This window comes from Erpetoichthys calabaricus, chromosome 3 (assembly GCF_900747795.2).
Source record: "Erpetoichthys calabaricus chromosome 3, fErpCal1.3, whole genome shotgun sequence".
Lineage (NCBI taxonomy): Eukaryota > Metazoa > Chordata > Cladistia > Polypteriformes > Polypteridae > Erpetoichthys > Erpetoichthys calabaricus.
The window spans coordinates 203,549,313-203,567,518 of NC_041396.2; the positions used below are offsets into that span (position 1 = coordinate 203,549,313).

Here is an 18,206-nt window from a genome sequence, read left to right on the forward strand (position 1 = left end):
TACAGTATTGAGCAGTGTGTCTTCATGGGGTTACCAATTTGTTTACGTGATATCAGAATCAATTGGATGATCGTTGAGTTAACAGAAGGTTACTTCCAGCAAGATGGAGCAACGTGTCACACATTGGCAAGGAGCATGACAGAAATGGAGTCCTTCTTCAGCAACAGGGTAATTTCAAAGGGGCTTTGGCCACCACGGTCACTGGATCTGACACCACCAGACTTCTTCCTTTGGGGTATGCTCAAAGAAAAAGTATATAATCGGATTAAGCCTTGCACTGTGGAAGATTTGAAGGAAAACATCCAACGTGAAATTGCTACTATTCCCCCCCCGAGACGCTTGCCGATACGTTCAGGAACATGGAGCGTAGTGTCAAAATGTGTCTGGCAGAAAGCGGAAACCACTTCCAGCATCAGATGTAATGCAATCGATTACACATACGTAAAAGGTATATAGCGTATTTTTTTGGTTCAGATTGCTTCATCCTAACGGGAGTTACAACAGAATATTCGGGGCCTCTTTTGAGTGAATCTCCCTCGGTTGGAAGTTCACTCTAGTCACTGACCACGCTTCATTAGAGTGAATGGCTCATCACAACAGATGGTTAGGTGGTCTTTGGAATTCCGGCATTATCGCTGATGCTCTCCTCCACTGTCTCCCTTTGCCTCTTGTGTCCACAGTGTTTTGATGGAATGTGCTCTGACCAGAAAGTCACTGTGCCTCTGGTCTTATGGCATTGAATTATAGGAGAAGGGTTTGAATGTTGCACCAGTAGTCACATGTCAGTCCTCTTCAATTGCATCCCTGTAAACTCTCGCATGAAGAAAGACAAATAATCCCATCCAGTAATGCCCACGTTTATGCCTTTTAAAGCACCCGACGTGTATAAATGAGACTCTTATTTTGAGGGATCACTGTTGAGGTTGTCAGAAAGCTGCTTGGGTGCTTGTCTTAACACTGTCGCTTTGCCTGCTTTCTCTTTTTTACTCTTTTGACAAGTCCCTATTGTAGGTTGCCTAAATGACATAATTTATATACTTATATGCATTTGTCAGGTCAGTTTTAGATTTCTGTAGCCAATGAACATAATAAGACCAATAAATAAGACCCAATTCTGAGTATTCAGAACAAATTGTACACCTTTAGGAAATATTCACAGCTGCTGACTAAAAACAAAAAGCCATTTTAAATCAAATTAGCTGTAAAAGCACATGGAAACAAACGGTCACAAGGATGTAATATTTCACAGAATGCTGCAAAAACACTATATTAACCAGTCTAATAGTTCCTATTAAATCAAAGCACTACATCACAAATCTTGCAGAAAAGGAGATGCACATATAGTATTTTAGTATTGAGTTTTATGTTATGATAAGCAGTTAATTGAACATATTATTAAGTTGATGAGAATTACAGTTAATCGTTCTGTGGAGTCTGTTTGGCATTTTTTGTTTTCTGATCTTTTGAAAAGCCAAGTGCAGGTGAAAAATGCATCTGACAGTTCACAAAAATGTTAAAACTGCAATTAAAAGGTGATTAAGAGGTAAGGTAGTTATACTCAAGAAATGTCAGTAGTACAGATGTGTGGAAAAGTTGTTATGATGAACATCTACACAACTGTATAGGTTTGATTTTTGATATTTAAGCACAATGAGTACCTTCAGCCAACAAATTATTCACCAGAAGTGTGTCAAGAAACACTGCTGGGACTCCTTTACAACAACAGCAATATGACTACTTAGTGCCTCACTGTGACTGTAACTGCCAAGTCAGATGTTTTTCTTTTTAATTTTCTTCTTTTTCAGTCATTCTGGTGAGTGTGCTATAATGAGTCTGCATATATTTTTTATCTATTTATCTATCTGTCTAATCTATCAAGCATCTGTAAAAAGCCGACTTTCCCCCTGGGGACAAAGAAATTCTCCTATCATGCTTGCTGCCCTGCCCAGAAAGAGCTAGGAGGAGGAGGGAATGTATGAGCCCGGAAGGTAAAACGGCATCAAAAAACCAAGCCAAAATTCTAAACTAGAGGTCTGTTGTTTCTCCTCGGCCCAAAGAGAAACCAAAATTTGTTGTCAATAATCAAAGCCCATGATCAGTATACTAAAAGTTAAAGAAATGCACCTGCTATCTCTCAGGTTTAATATGAAATCTCAGATGGCTAGGAAGTGCATTGTGATGAACTCTATACTGTCTCACAGGCAGGGCCCATTATAATAATGCCCATTAGCAGCCAACTCCTGCATGCCCGCAGACCCCAAGCACATACCCTGAAATTTACTAATTTATGATTAAAAGTAAGCACAGAATTATTGCTTTAGTAGTAATTAAAATGGTTCTAATTAAGAAATTGGTTAAAGTGAAAACCTGCAGCCATAGCAGACCTCCAGGACTGCAATTGAGGACCTCTGATCTACAAAGTAAAATTTGTCTTTGATAAATAAAGGCACTAACAAGGCATAGAATTAAACATCAAGTTTCATTATCAGCAAGGACTGAGTTCTAATTAAGACACTGGCTGGAATGAAAATCCGTAGCTACTGTGGCCCTCCAGGACCGTGATTGAGGACCCCTGGCTTAAACAGTCAAAATGAAACAGGACAGCAACTGTAGACTTTAAATGCACTGCTAAAAGCAATTTAATTCAAAGTATAAGAATCTTTCAAATGGGCTTACATTAAAACTTTTCTTAAAACTCAGCAATCCTCTGTTGTTCAACACCATGAATTATTAGCATCACATTCACTCCTTCTCCTACTATGCTAAAAAAAAAATCCTCCATACCTAGAAAAAATGATGCTGTGCCTTTATTGGATAATAATATTGTGTTATTTGCATAAATTATTGACAGGGTAATGAGGAATTAATGTCAAAGACAATCATTATACTTCAACTCCACTGAATCTGATAGTATGCTAGTCAGTTTAGTTCGATAGCCTAAATGCAATTTGCATGGTTACAGATTACGGGTCTACAAAGTTTAAAAAAAATTAGAATGCTGCTATCACCATTATTGTAAGCCTTCTTCCAAGTTGATGAGTTTAAATACCAAGATATCCTATCATAAAGCTATAAATATTGCCATTTATTGTCATATTGCCCAGTGGGGGCCGAGCGGTCACATGGCCTCGGAACCCCTTTAGATTTTGTTTTTTTTTTTCTGTAGCCCTCTGGAGTTGTTTGATTTTTTTTTTTTCTGCCCTCCTGGCTGTCGGACCTTACTTTATTCTGTTACTTAGTATTGCCTAATCTTATTTTTATATTTTTCTTGCTTCATCTTGTAAAGCACTTTGAGCTACATAATTTGTATGAAAATGTGCTATATAAATAAATGTCATTGTATTTAATGTTAATAAGATAAATTTGATTCTTTCTACAGAAATATAAAAATTCAGTTTACGGTTTCCACATATTTTCCAAAATATCACACCTCAGACGTGATGATTCCATTGAAAGCATCTTTGAATACTGGCCACCATGTGCTGATGTCCTATACTGTAAAGAATTTGAAGCCAGCATGTAGATTCTATATACATTTATAAGGTCACATTGGTGTGATAAATTAATTTTTATTAATTCTGCAGATTCAGGATATATATTAGGAAAATGAACGCCAATAACATGGACTGGCATGTGACTTTCAAATGAGATCCAAGGATGCTTGCAGCATGTTGAGGTCCTGTAAACTGCATTATGCCAAATTTGAAACACTTTAAAATGAAAATATTTATCACCATTTTAAAGATAATATATAAATAAGGCAGTGAATGTGTGTGCAACATTTAACATTTATGCCTAACTTTTTTGTACTGTTATTTCCTAACAAAAAAAAAAAAAGTTGCCTGAATATACCACCCTGACTAAAGTAACACGTGAGGTGATCGCCTCCTTGTCTCACTTAATGTGCAGGCCCTGATAACTGGTGGTGACCTCCAAGACCACATCCATTAACAATGGGCCACCACATCATGGCAATGAAGACATAAAATGGCAGCACCTGTGAAAAACAAAATTGTGTCAGAAAAAATGCAAAAAAATAACTTAATAAACTTTAAATCTCAAAACAAAAAACCAATATTATATATCTTAAGTCCTTAGGAGTCAAAACCCTAGAAATTATGCAAAATTTTATGTATAACCTCAAAAGACAGGAGATATAACATAAAAATACTAATCATAACACTTGCAGACCCTTCTGCATATTTAACGATTGGTTCCCATGAGTAATGTATATATAGGTCCTGAATATTTGAAAGGTTTACAGCTTATTTCAAGAATTAACAAAAAATCTTTTTTTTTTTTAATAACTGGGACAGAATCCACGGTAGGATATTTTAACATATGACTGAAATGCTTTCAGAAAATAAATGTTTTTAAATACCTGTTAGATAATTTAGATCATTTTGTTACTACAGAGTACCTTTCAGTATTTACAGAAAATACTGCAGTATCAGCACAGAATTAAGTTCATGTTTATTGTCATGCAGTATATAGAACAATGAGATTCTTACTCGCATGTCTCACAGACACTGATTACTTCTATCATCTAAAAGCATGAAATATGGTAAATAAGGGGACTTGTTTTGGAGTTGAATAGTAATTAGTCAAAATCTTTGATCTTCAATGGAAATTGGTGTTGAAGTGTGATTATTATAGATAATGCTGTAGACAATTTATTCTTGTGCGTCTATGAACAGCTTCTAAATGTACTGAAACATCTGTAGTAATCGTTAATTAGTGATGCATCCTTTACACTTATTAAACTGCTGCAATGATAAATCAAGAAAGTCTTCTGCCTCAAAACATTGTATGCATCGCGAATCCCTTGTTTCCCTCTGAACAGCAAGCAAGATTTAAAAATGTTGGAAACAGAATATAAAGAAAAGAGATGAGCAATATATCAGGAGGGAAAAAGTTGTGGCTTGTCAAGATCAGTTACTTGGAATGAAAAACTGCAGGACATCTGGAGAACTGTGAAAAGTTTGGCTTTTTTGTGTGGATAGGAACATATGATATTCAACAGACAAACAATCCTTAAAAAACTGAGGCACTGCAGAATGTAGGTAATTAGGCTTAGAATAGAAACAAAATGCAGGAAAAGAAGGGTCAGGAAAATAAATGATTCAGCTAATGCTGCCTGATAAGAGCCTCAGCATCAACTGTTTTAACTCTTCAGTCGCACTGGCTCCTGCTAATCGTCAGAAAAAAAACAAATTACTCACATGCAAACTGTCTCCTTAGTCAGCCTTCTTACTGAAAAACATATGTGTTTAGTTTGCCTTTTGATGAATTTTAGAGTGTTTAGCACAGAGATCACCAGCTTCAGTTACCAAGCTACTGAGTAGTCCACCTGAATTGTCATCAAAGTTACATTTCTTAACTTAGCCCGAAAAAGAAAGTAAAAGTCAAGCAAAGAAAAGTGTCTGTAGTAAAACAACCTGAAACGGGACTTAGCCAAATACTTTCAAAAGGTGAAATTTCTCTCGCTGTAATACTGGGCTGTTTAATAAAATATTACTATTACAGCTTTTGAACTGTCAGAGTGCATAAGGGTGTCCAGCCAGCCCATAAAACGTTATTCATTTTTAGTTTATTTATTGTTGGAGATAATGTTTTACAAATCAAAAACCCCAGTCTGACCTGCTAAAAGTTTATGAAAAACAGGAAAAGATGTGAAACAGTCTAATTTGCATGTTACGAAAACAACTGACAAATGGCGGCACAATGTTATAAAAATAACGGTAAGTGCATTAAAATGCACAAATGAGTTCAAAACAAACACTCTAAATCCTAACTCAAACTAACTTTGTGACTTTATTTTTGTACCATGCAAACCAAAATCTGATTTATATTTGGTATATATTTAGAGTACACCAAATTCCATCTATCCATTTAGCATCTATGCCTCTTCCTAGCTAGAACTGCAATAAAAGGTGTCTCTCTCAACAGCAACTGGTGCAAGGCAGAAACTATAACTGAAGTGGACACTAGTCCACCACAGACAGGTCCTTCATGAAAACACCAATTTAACTGAGCATGTATTTGGTGGTAGAAGAAAATAGAATCAAGCCTTCACAAATTCTGGATGACTTGACTCCAACTCTCTCTGCAATAGCATAACTAGGGCTGGAGATGAATTTACTATTTACTTTAAAAATTCCTATTTTCTGAATGTGCCAAAATGACATGAAAATGATTTTAAAATACTGATATTCTGTATTACATCCTTGATGTTAACATGCTGTATACATATTCAGAGAAATGAATGAACATGTATGAAATATACACATTTGACTGTAGGTTTTTGTTCTTTGAGTTTCAACTTTATAGGGAAGTTACAAATACATTTGAATCTTATTTTCAACAATCTTTTTTATAATTGACCATAAGAGAGACAAGAGATCAAACAAAAAGAAATAAATTCAGACCACATTGTGCAGAACAAGCAAAGAGTTATGGTAAAAGGACTTTTTGTAAGTAATGTTAAAATTGGGGTCTCCAACGAGAACCAGTGCTGATGCACTCTTTACTTTACATAAATGATCTTGAACTTACTATAAACCTAACTTCAAAGCTGGATACAATTTCTGAGGCACTAAAGTACAGCAACTGATGGACAAATTTACTACAGCACTACCAAGACAGAATTCAGAATAAGGGAACAGGAAGTAAAATATCATATATAATTAAACAATTGGGGATATGAGAGTCATGAAACTTTGGAAGAGGCTACTTATGAAAGTAAACTGGGAAGTAAGACTAAATAGAATTCTATGCAGACTACAAATGGAGGTTATGCTTTAACATGATGCTAAAAACAATTAAAAGGGATTTGTGATCTGTGATGTAAAATCTATACATCTTCCCTTTACAAACTATTTTTTCACTTACATTTCTGCCAAAAGTAGAAGACTACTATTTATAGTGTATAATCAAAAACATGTGACATTATCAGGAGATGAAAAATGAAAACTACTGAAAAGAATTATGAAAAAGATGAAAAATAATTTTGCCTGCTAGTCTGTTGACCTCCCAGTATTATAAAATGAATTTACAAATAACCCAAAAGCACCTTGGATGGAATGGCTCTATATCTCATTATCTATCCACCATGCATTTCCTTAATTTTTTTTAATTCCACTCTTAAATTGTATGATGAGATAAAGTCTTTATAATTAGAATGGCATGCTCTTTATCAACTAATTGTTTATATTACACAATACTGCTGTTGCTTGTACAAAACGAACAGGAAAAATATGGAGTTCATTGGCACTGTTATTGGAAGCCACTGACCTGAGATTTTGACCTGAACTTATAATCAGTACTTAACCTCCTGTTTACACATTTCTAATTTAGATCATTCAGTATTATAACTCACATCTGCACTTCTTAACAAATTCTGTCAGTAAAAGCAGTGAACAGCACCAGCTGCTGCCAAATCTGAAGCTTCTAAACAAATAACATCATTAGCATCCAAAGTAGGATTATAAAGTAATTGTTTCCATTAACATTAAGTGAAAGTATGTTGGAAAGGGTTATAACACAACGATGGTTACTGATTTCAAGTTAAATAAGTGGTGAAACCTCCACTAAGAACCAAAAAGTAAGTGGAATGAAGTTTTATATCTTCCATCACATAGAACTGTTCTCAGTATGAACATTCATAACCTGGTGTACATTTAATATATTGTATGATGAAAGATAAATACTACTATTAATCTGACATTCCTTAAAATATTTTCTAAAATAATACATTGTTACTCTTATGGTAAGTTAGATGCATTAAAAGTCTTAAGTATAAAAAAATACCACATGAGGAATTCTACATAAAAAATATACTTTTTGTAAAGTGACATCATTACACAAAATGAACATGGAAATGTGCATGTGACAGCGTATTTAATTAAGTGAATATAGTATTTTAGAAGTCAAAGGTTTTAAGTATCCACATAAAATCCATGTAACACCTTTTCATGCAGTGGACAAGTATTACTCTCAAGTCGTGTGAGTTTAACAAAAATTACAGTCTTGTTAAGATCAAAATTAAAAATAATAAACATTTAACTACAAACATAAAACGATCATAAAAGTTCCAGTATGTGTAAGAAACTATTTTTTTGACCTAAAATTTTTTAACCCTATTTAAATACAAGTGCTGCAAAAAGGGGAAGAGAAAAATAAAGGTTACTGCATTTAAGGTGTTTTACAAAGTAAATCAGTAATACTAAACTTGATTATTCTAGAAGATGCAGAATAACCTCTGAATTAACTTAAGCAGCTGTATGTTAACTATAGACTGCTCAAATGCTTTTAAAATTGATTTAAAAATAAGAATGATGGTTACTTTGCAAGATCCTGGTAGAAAATAGAATTATAAAAATGTACTTTGTTATTGTATGTTTTAACAGACAAATAAAGCAAGTATATGCCATGTCTTCAAATTAAGAACTCATTTGTTTCTGTATCTGGAGGGCATTTTAATACACTGTTGAATTACTAACTGTATTAATAAAATTAAAAAGCAGTGATATGTTAACAAATACTATACAAAAAATTGAACTGGAAAAGTAGTGTCAAGGAATTTGTTTGTGTTTCATTGGTAAATAAAACAGCATCCATAAAAAAAGTTTATTTTAGCCACATGTAAAAAAAAATGTAAAACAATCATTTAAATGAACAATCTTTGTAATGAAACACATGCACAATGATCTAAAATATTGAAGGAAGCACTCAGTCTTGCATTTTTGAAGTGTTGGTTACTTGCTTAGCAATCTTCTTTGTTAGGCCACTGAAATACTTTTCCCGGAATGAGTTGTGACCTTGATATGGGTTAAATTTGGAATCAATAAGGTGTGCAAGCTCATCTTCTGCCTGCAGGAAGAACAAACATGAAATTATCTTTCAGTTACTACATACACATTTGCATTTAAAATGCTTCTTTATGAATAACATCAAAAAAGTAAAGCATGCTAATTTAATCATACTGTATATTTCAAATTGAGAAATGTCTAATCTTAGTATTCAAAGAAAGTAACTTTGTACTGATAAGTGATATTTTATAAAACAGATTTTTATCCATTCTATATCAAATCTGCTTTATCAAGTGCAGGGTCACAGGAGGCAGTACCATCCAAATAATCCTGAGCAGAACATCACTCCAAGGATTAATGAATGGGCTGAGATTTTGACTTTATGATAGATAAAGGAAATAATCGGCACATGAAGAGATATGTTTTTCTATTTGAAGTACTCACAGAAAAATACTAAAAGAACACATGCACCATCCCAATACAACTGTAACACAGAATGTAACTTAGTGATGCACACATTCAAATAATGTATGTAAGATAAAAGGTATAGCCATGAATACAGTTGATTGCAGTTTTGTAATGCTGTTGTGCTTACACTAAAAATAATGATACAGTGCTTTCCATAATGTTTGGGACAAAGACACATTTTTCCTTGACTTAGATCTCTGCTCCACAATTTAAAATTACAATTCAAACTATTCAGACATGAATAAAATGCACATTGCATATATTTCGGTCTCACCTGTATTTTTACTTCACTAAGTATTGTGTTAGATTACTCGTTACTTTAAAAGGTAAATCGGACCATGTAACGCAAGTTATTGTTAATGTGTTACCTTCAAGCTCACAAGATTGTGTTGCTGAGTTTATCACTATACATTCAGCTTAACAACATAAATTTAGTGATTTCTGAAATACTGAGACAGAGTATTTCATCCAGGAGAAGGAATAATGTGATTGCCTAAACATTTTTCTCTAGAAATGTATTTTCTGGATGCTTCTGCCCATGGCTGCTGAGAGCGTATGTGAAGCACAAGCTGACAGAGTGCAAGAGATATGCACAGGCTACAAAATTCTTAACAGTAGCATCGATTAAGGGTTTACATGGTCACGTAATCGGGTTATTTGTAGAGAAATGTACCTCTGTTAACCAGGTTTCTAAGAGACAAAGCTAGTGTTTTTAAACAAAGAAAAAAATAGCATTAGTGACAGGGAATCAGAATGAAGTACATTCCTCACTTTTGACAAAGCAGTGGAGTGCATACTGACTAGCTGCAGCTTGGTACAGAAACTGCTATATGAAACAACCCAAGGCCCTGCAGCTGGTAGGACCTGCACTCTCATACAAATAAGATATTCTGGAAGTAAAAGCCTAAAAAAAAAAAAATCAATCCACATCATGACAGTAGCTAAAATCAACAATATATAAGAAGTTAAGAAAAGCTACATAATTTTTGCCTATTATCAACATGATACGTGAACACCTAATTCAATTCAATTCGAGTCTTCCTTCATTTCTTATCAAAAAATGTAAAATGTTTACTGAGAAAATGTCAGTTAGAACTTACAAGATATGTTTTGTTAGGAACATGATTCACCTGTCCTCAGGGTGTTTCCATCTACTATATCCATCAGTTTCTCTAATTCATCCATCCATCCAGTTCAGAGCCACTGGCAGCCTGTCTCTAAATTTGCAGCTCTGGGTTCAAGGTATGAAATAATCTTACATAAACATTCACACAAGGCTAATTTAGTGATACCAGTTTCTTTGTCCTGAAAGTCTTTTCGATGTGAGAAGAAACCCAGAGATTCCTAGAGGAAGGGGTAATATACAATCTATATTAAGGTAGTCCAGGTAGTACCCTGGGCAGAATTTGAGCCCAGGACTATGGAGCTGTGAGGCAGCAGCACAAAACAGTATGCCATTTTTGCCTTTTCTCTTTCTATTATACTGACAGTTAATTTGACATCTATGGCTCTTTGCATGACTAAATAGTTTCTAGCATTTGCTATAAACCTCTCTCTTAATTTTTGAGAAAAATAAATTTAAGATCAATAGCTTATTTAGGCTTGTTATGATTTTAAATAATCTTTCAGGTCGTCTCTTATTTTTGCTTGCTTAAGCTGACAAGATTCAACTCATTTAATTCTTCCACAAACTATACACCCTGAAACCTAAAAATTAGTCTAGTAGCTTTTTCTACATTTTCTTTGATATTTTGGATATGGTCAGAAAAGTTATCATCATACTCATCATCAGTTTAAAAGTCATTTTCTAGGTTTACCAGTTGCCTTCCAAATCATTTACCTCGGTGTCCAAAGCATCCTTTGTTGTGCTACTCATACTTTTCTACATTATCTACCTTCAACCTTCAACCACACCATCTCCAGCATCCCTCTGGGGCTAATCAAATTGGGTTTGTCGTGTGGTGGGTGTGGCAACGTGCTGTATCAGAGCATTATACAGGGTGATTCAAAAAGAATTTTAACTTTCAAAAATATATTACATAATAACTATGTATCACATGAATCAGTAGTATGTATCGAATTACAGAGTTACCCTTAACTTCTTTTCCTTATTTTATCACATGAGTAGATGAGGGAAAATAGTGCCATTGTTTATGTCAACCTTTGATTGTGATATACTACTGGTTTGGCATGAATAAGACTACAGAATTGAGGTGATGTGTGACATGAGGGGTGCATCTTTAATTCTAAAATAAAACTGAGAGATCCTTTACAAAATGGTTTAGACTACATGATTGTAAGATACTTAGTTATTACCAAGTAATACATTTTTAAAAAACTAGGGGGCTTCGTTTGCCAACCCACCTGGCTTGCGCTATGCGGCAGCCACTTCACGTCTCTGCCGCTCGCGTATGTGGATTTCATTTTCACCAAACAACAAATCTTTTAATTCTTGCGGATACGCCTCTTCATTGGGAAGAAACACTATTTTTCCCTGATGGCAACATGAATTAGACGACCTACAAGTCTCCGACTTAAAGTTTAAATCCGAACAATATATTCAATCTCTTTTCACTGTTCCATTATTTCACCGAGTAATAATTTCCATTTGATTGCGCTAATGTGATCTTTACTATCATTTTTTTGAGACTTTTGAATTTTAATACTTTCATGATCTCTAACCTGCTCTGCACGTGTATCGTGCCAATGTTTCTGAATTCTTTACAACGTTCTACTTTGTCATCTACTCTGTCTTTTATTTCCGGCCCCAGGCATAGTTAAATCTCTTGGCACAAAGTCTCGTCTTATGGGACGTGAAAGTATCTCTCTGAAAAAGTCACGTCTCGTCCTAGGGTTTTTTTTATTATAATAGAGAGATGTGTTTAGCGCTCTTTCAATCAACCTGTACAAGTTAAGCATATGCTCTCTATATGTATACTCCACACAAAACGGACCAAGTCCTTATCCTACTAATCCTAAAGGCATTAGCCTTTTAACCATATCTTCACACTGTAAAATGTGACAACCAAGTCTTTTTCATAATGTGTATTTAATAAGTCCTCCATTTTTTAATTATATAATATTTTAATGCTATCTGTAAAACCTGACATTTATTTACTACTTATTTACCTTAACTGTTTTTCCCCTCCAAGTATATTTGTAAGGATTTCCTTTCTGGAAATTTGAGTAAATTCTTTAATACATTCTAATTTATTTATATAAGTTAAAACTTACCAAACACCAATGAGAGACTCCATTTAACATCACTTTATTCAAAAACATATTTCTATATCTTAACACATTTCTATGTTTGAGGCTCTTTACTATTCTGTATACTGTGTTTTGAATCCATTTGCTTGTAGTTTGATGACTCTCTATTACAAAACTAAAAAAGTCAAATTTACTGTTATTATCAAAATAGCTTAATAAACCAAACAATCTCTTTTGTGAAATTTCTCATTATTCATTTGTACGTAATATTTCAATTGATACTTTCAATACACTTGTACTAGGTATCTGCACTTATGTTTTGCTTCCCTTAATTCATATGATCTACAGGTTAAGCTAACTGGCCCATAATTATGCATCAAGGTTGGCCTGATCTCTGGGACTGGCATCCCATCTAGGATTTGCTCCTACCATTCATTGATGCTGCTGGAATGAACTCCATCTCCTAAGATCCAAAAATGATTCAGTAAATTAATGTACAGTGAAAACCTCACTCAAAGAGCACAAAACAAATGTTGTTGGATAAAGTAATAAAACTATATTTCTCCTAAAAATCTCATTATCCTAAAATGTAGTTGTCCAAGGATATCCTACAGTACCTTGAAAGCTAGAAGCAGGTAATAAAAGTCATATACAAGAAGTAGTTTTCTACCCTGTAGTAGCATGAGTGAAGAAAATAAACATAAATAAAATACCATTCTTGATATACATTGCCTCTGCATGTTTTCTTGGTCCCTCTATTTAGAAACACAACATCATTTTTACATTGATAGGCCATGTAACTCCCACCACCTACTTCCTTCTAAATAAATAAATGCCATGAATCAGTAAATTTTTCAGCCAGTACAAATCTCATGTTAAGAAAAATGATTACATTTTTGACAGGTCTTGAAAGTAAACACTTTAAAAAGTGGCCAGGAGCCAAGTGTTAACGCTTTTGCCAAAATAAACACTGAATGTTCTGAATAGTAACAGGTACAATTTGTTTTATTGTTCTGAGTGTTGTTTGACAACAAAATGTCATCACTCTCTCCACAGGCATGGCTAGAATCTGGCTGTGAGAAGATGAGCATCACAATATTATTTCAATAATTTTCTTATCTGTAATTCAAATGTCTCACCCACATTTCATTATTAACTGCTTATTCAAAATAGTTTAAGATATTTTCATTTCTTACTCAACACATTATTCTAAAAAAAGTAAACACAAACTAAAATACCTACTGATTAGGTAAGTAATGAAAAATGGAAAAATAAATATAAGAAAAACAGTTACAATTATATTTACATTGGAAAAATAATTAAGATTATTTCTCATATGTTTACTAAACAAAAAAAAGGACAAGTTTAAGCAGTAAAATCATAGCCACTCTTGTAAGTCATAGGTTGTTTTAGAAACTAAAAAATAGCAAAGCATTTACAATTGAAATGACCATAAAAAATCTTTGATTATTATCAGAAGAGGGATAATTAAGCCTTCAATCTTAGGTAATTTTGAATTTGTTTAATAAGTGCAAAAGCTCTTAGTTCTTTCAGTCTATTTCATGTAATTACAAAGTTTTAAGTCGGGTACTGGGAGTCAACTATGGTTTCAATTTGGGCTTAGGTTACAGATAGTCATGTTAGGCTCAGGTATGGCTCTAATTTAATATTATACCAATGCCTACATTTGCTTAAAATATTTATTTATTCTAAATTTATGACCACTTGTTTTGTTAGAACCACACAAAGGGCCTTGTTATCTTCTTTAATGTGTGTTTCAGAGCTTAACCTTTATCAAATAATATTGAAATGGTGTTTACTGACTTTTAAATATCAATCCAATCCAAGAAAAAAAAACATGAAATTTCAAAAAGGTACTGTAAAGATTTCTGCAGTGTGTTTAGTTGCTAAATAATTGTTCCAGCAAACTCACAAATCATTAGCTACCATGGAACACAGTACAGCAGCCCAAAGGTGGTATTAGAAATGTTTATTTAAAGATCAGTTTCATTCAGATTATGTTTAGTTATTTGCTTTACTTTTCTGCAGTAAATCTGATTTTCTGAAGATCACTCCCACAAGTATGGTACATATTCAGTTTATTTTTTAATAACGCTATTTACTGACTGCAGGTTCAGAGAACTGTAACAAGTCCAAAGGCAATAAAATATTCTTGTTTAGAACAGGATACATATTACCTCTAAAACTGAAACTGTTCTTTCCCCAACCCAGCATCCAAATGCTTTCATACTCCTTATAGTTGTTATAGTTGTGCTTTTTCAAGAAAATGGCTATACAAACAAATATTTTGGATATTGAAGTATAAATGAGAAATGAAACTTTTCTTCCTGTCTGCTTATGTAATTCAATTGGCATATTTGATTAAAAAAGTGTAAGATGCTAATAACGGATGCAGTTTGTGACATGTTTTGCACTTTAGATATATTTTGGTCAAGTAAAAACAAGAATATAGTTTTAGTTAGGAGTTTGTATTTCACAGTGACAGTTCTGCCAGCAAAATAGTTTTTGGCTATTTATTTGCTATCAACAATGACAAAACAACAACAATCTTGTGTCTCAACCAGAGCTTGGCTGTCAGCTACATCCAGCTAACCCTAAAATTCAGATAAATAGATAAGGAGAAAGAATGGAAAAATAGACAGGTTCTGAAAAAGCGATGGACAGGCTGCAAACTAAATTCACAATGATCAACAAACACTGGTAAACTTTTTTCAACATACCTTAAACAGATGAGATCATCCAAGGTTACAAATAAATCTGAATGAAAGAAACAATGTTCCTTTTCTGTATTAAGTTAATTATTCTATGGCTTTGCGAGCACAACATTTACTGTTTCCTTACAAAGGAAATGCTATCACATTTAGAGCTGTGTTATGTAAAACTATTGTTATTTACAAGTATTCATAGGGATTTCCGTGCTTATGCATTGTACTGACTGAGCTCATATCTCATCTGTCAATCACAAAGGGTGAGGACTTGCTTTATGCACTCAAAGATTCAAGAACACATAATAAATGAATGATACATAATGAAATGGTAATTATAAATAATGGTGCTGACTGAAAAAAAATGAACAGTTCTTTTAATGATTGTGCTTGTTGAGTATGTGGTCTACATAGTACACCAACTTCCTCCTTACATATGATGAGTCTTTCTTCTTCCTACAGTTGGTGGATAAATGAATGGAACTATGATAAATCGGTGACAGATGAAATGCTGACTATAAGTAGAAAATGACCTGCTTATATTCAATAGCATGATAAGAACGTAAAAGATCAGCAGAGACCAGCAAAATAAATATGTTCAAAATAAAACAAAAAGAAAAAAGGAAAAGGGATCCAGGAATTAAAAGGTCCAGGTGGGAGAGTAACAGACTCATCTCACTGAAGTAGAGGTACGTGGTCAAGCTTGTGCTGCTCTCCAGAGGGACATCCAGATGGGTCCAATCCCAGGTAATACAATGCTGACATTGAGACATGCCTATTGGTGTTCAAAAGAACTGCCACACGGCATCACATACTGGCACCCGTTATAAGTAATGATCTAAGAGAGAGAGAGGTTAGGAGCACACGCTGATACAGCGCATTGCCGCACCCACCACATGACAAACCAACTCAGGATCCCAGATTAGCACCCGAGTGCAGCCATGCAACAGGTGACACCTCAGCACCACACTAGTTCAGATGGAATGGAACCAGTGTGAGGTTTTTTTTTTATGGTTGCTGGATTGCTAATTCTGCCACCAACCCCCAGGTTTTTCCCTGCAGGGCGGAGGGCCTACATGCAAGGCTGGATACAGATTAACGTCATACCCAGGATGGTGCAATTGCAGGTTAAGGACCTTGCTCATGGGCCCATCGAAGTAAGAGTCACTTTTGGCATTTACGGGATTCGAACCAGCAACCTTCCGATTGCCAGTGCAGATCCCTAGCCTCATCTGTTGTGGCTACATACAGTTCCAAAAAAGTATCTGCAGGCCTCATCCACTGAACTGGCTTTTAGTCAGCCTCTCCAAGCGTCCAGGGATTTTATCCTTCAGAGCTCTGTCCCCTGGACTGCATCCAGATACCGCTCTCAACTCCCAGACACAGCAGTCAACTTCCTTCCAGTTGTCGCCTCCAATCCAGAACGGCTTACCTCACTCATGGCTCCCACACCACCTGCAATCAGCAAAGTTTTTGTTTGTCCGGCAAGAGGCACATCGTGGTCCACTGAAACCACCTTATGATGGCCCTTTCCAAATCCTGGAAAGCGGAGATAGAATGTTTGTGCTTGACATTGGTGGCAAACAGTGGATCATCTCAAGTCTGCTCACATGGATTCCACTCAGGTTTTCAACTCTTTTCAGACCCCCTGGTTCTGATGCCTACCCAATGCCTCGATTTGACATACTCCTCGAGAGGCCTGAAAAGGCTCAATATCTTACCACACTTGACAAGATGAAAGGGCATTGGGCAAATTCCTTAAACAGCATCCACAAAGGAAAAGATTGCGGTTTTAGTACACTGTGTGGTCATTGGCAGTATAGGGTCCTTCCATTTAGTTTGCACAAGGCATCTGTGACCTTCCAGCATCTGGTGGATAGAGTACTTCGTACCCACCAAAACTATAGTGCCACCTATTCTGGGACAAGTAAGGGACATATACAGAATGTGAAGGAAGTACTCCTGGCACTAAGCAAAGCTGGGCTAAAGATAAATCCAAAAACATGTTATTTCTAATTGACAGACACCAGGTATTTACATTCAATACCATACATCTACAATGTGCTAAAGTTGAAGTCATTATGAATTGGCCTTTGTCCAAAAACGAAGAGGCAGGTTGAAGCAATTTTATAATTGGCAGGGTACTATCACTGGTTCAATCCCTGTTTCTCACAGAGGGCTGTGCCTGAGACAGATTTGACAAAAAAACGGTCACCAAACACAGTGATGTGGGATAAGAAAACAGAAGCCGCATTCAGTGACTTGAAACAGGTTCTCACTTCAGCACCTATCATGATAACGCTTGATTTTCCATTACCTTTTTTTATTTTATAGATCGACGCTTCAGACACAGCTTTGGGTGCTGTGTTGAGCCAAACTGTTGATGGTGTTGAATACTCCATAATGTACTCGAGCCGGAAAGTACTGGATGAGGAAACCAAGTATGCAGTGTTGGAAAGAGGGCCCTCATAATTAAATGGGTTATTAAACAACTAATGTGCTACCTTGTGGGACACGAGTTCACTCTAGTGACGGACCATGCTCCTTTATAGTGGAGGGCACTGCACAAAGAGTCGAATCCCCATGTTGCCAGGTAGTTTTTAGACCTTCAGCCTTGTCAGTTCAAAGTCTTACATCGTCAAGGTACTCCATGATTCATGATCTCACGGCTCATGACGCCCAATCTGATGGATCTGGGCAAACACTATTTCATCATATGCGTGTTCATGGACAACAGCTTAAAGTCTTAGGTGGTGGTAATTCTCCGCCAAAAAAGAAGATGGTGCTGTAGAATAAAAATCTCTCTTAAGACAGTCTACCTAAAACAAAAGTCGAAACGACTCATATATGCACTACAGTAATCCCTCCTCCATCGCGGGGGTTGCGTTCCAGAGCCACCCGCGAAATAAGAAAATCCGCGAAGTAGAAACCATATGTTTATATGGTTATTTTTATATTGTCATGCTTGGGTCACAGATTTGCGCAGAAACAC

The 18,206-nt window shown here is 35.2% G+C and overlaps 1 protein-coding gene across 2 annotated transcripts in view; it reads right to left on the reverse strand.

Moving 5' to 3' along the window:
* Positions 1-8,614: 8,614 nt before the first annotated feature.
* Positions 8,615-18,206, reverse strand: part of trmt11 (tRNA methyltransferase 11 homolog) — a 106,998-nt gene continuing 97,406 nt past the window's right edge. For both annotated transcript variants that reach the window (XM_051924548.1, XM_028797684.2), the window contains one exon: positions 8,615-8,871. In XM_051924548.1, coding sequence (XP_051780508.1) covers positions 8,731-8,871 — 141 coding nt within the window. In that variant the 3' untranslated portion in view covers positions 8,615-8,730. The remainder of the gene's footprint in view (positions 8,872-18,206) is intronic.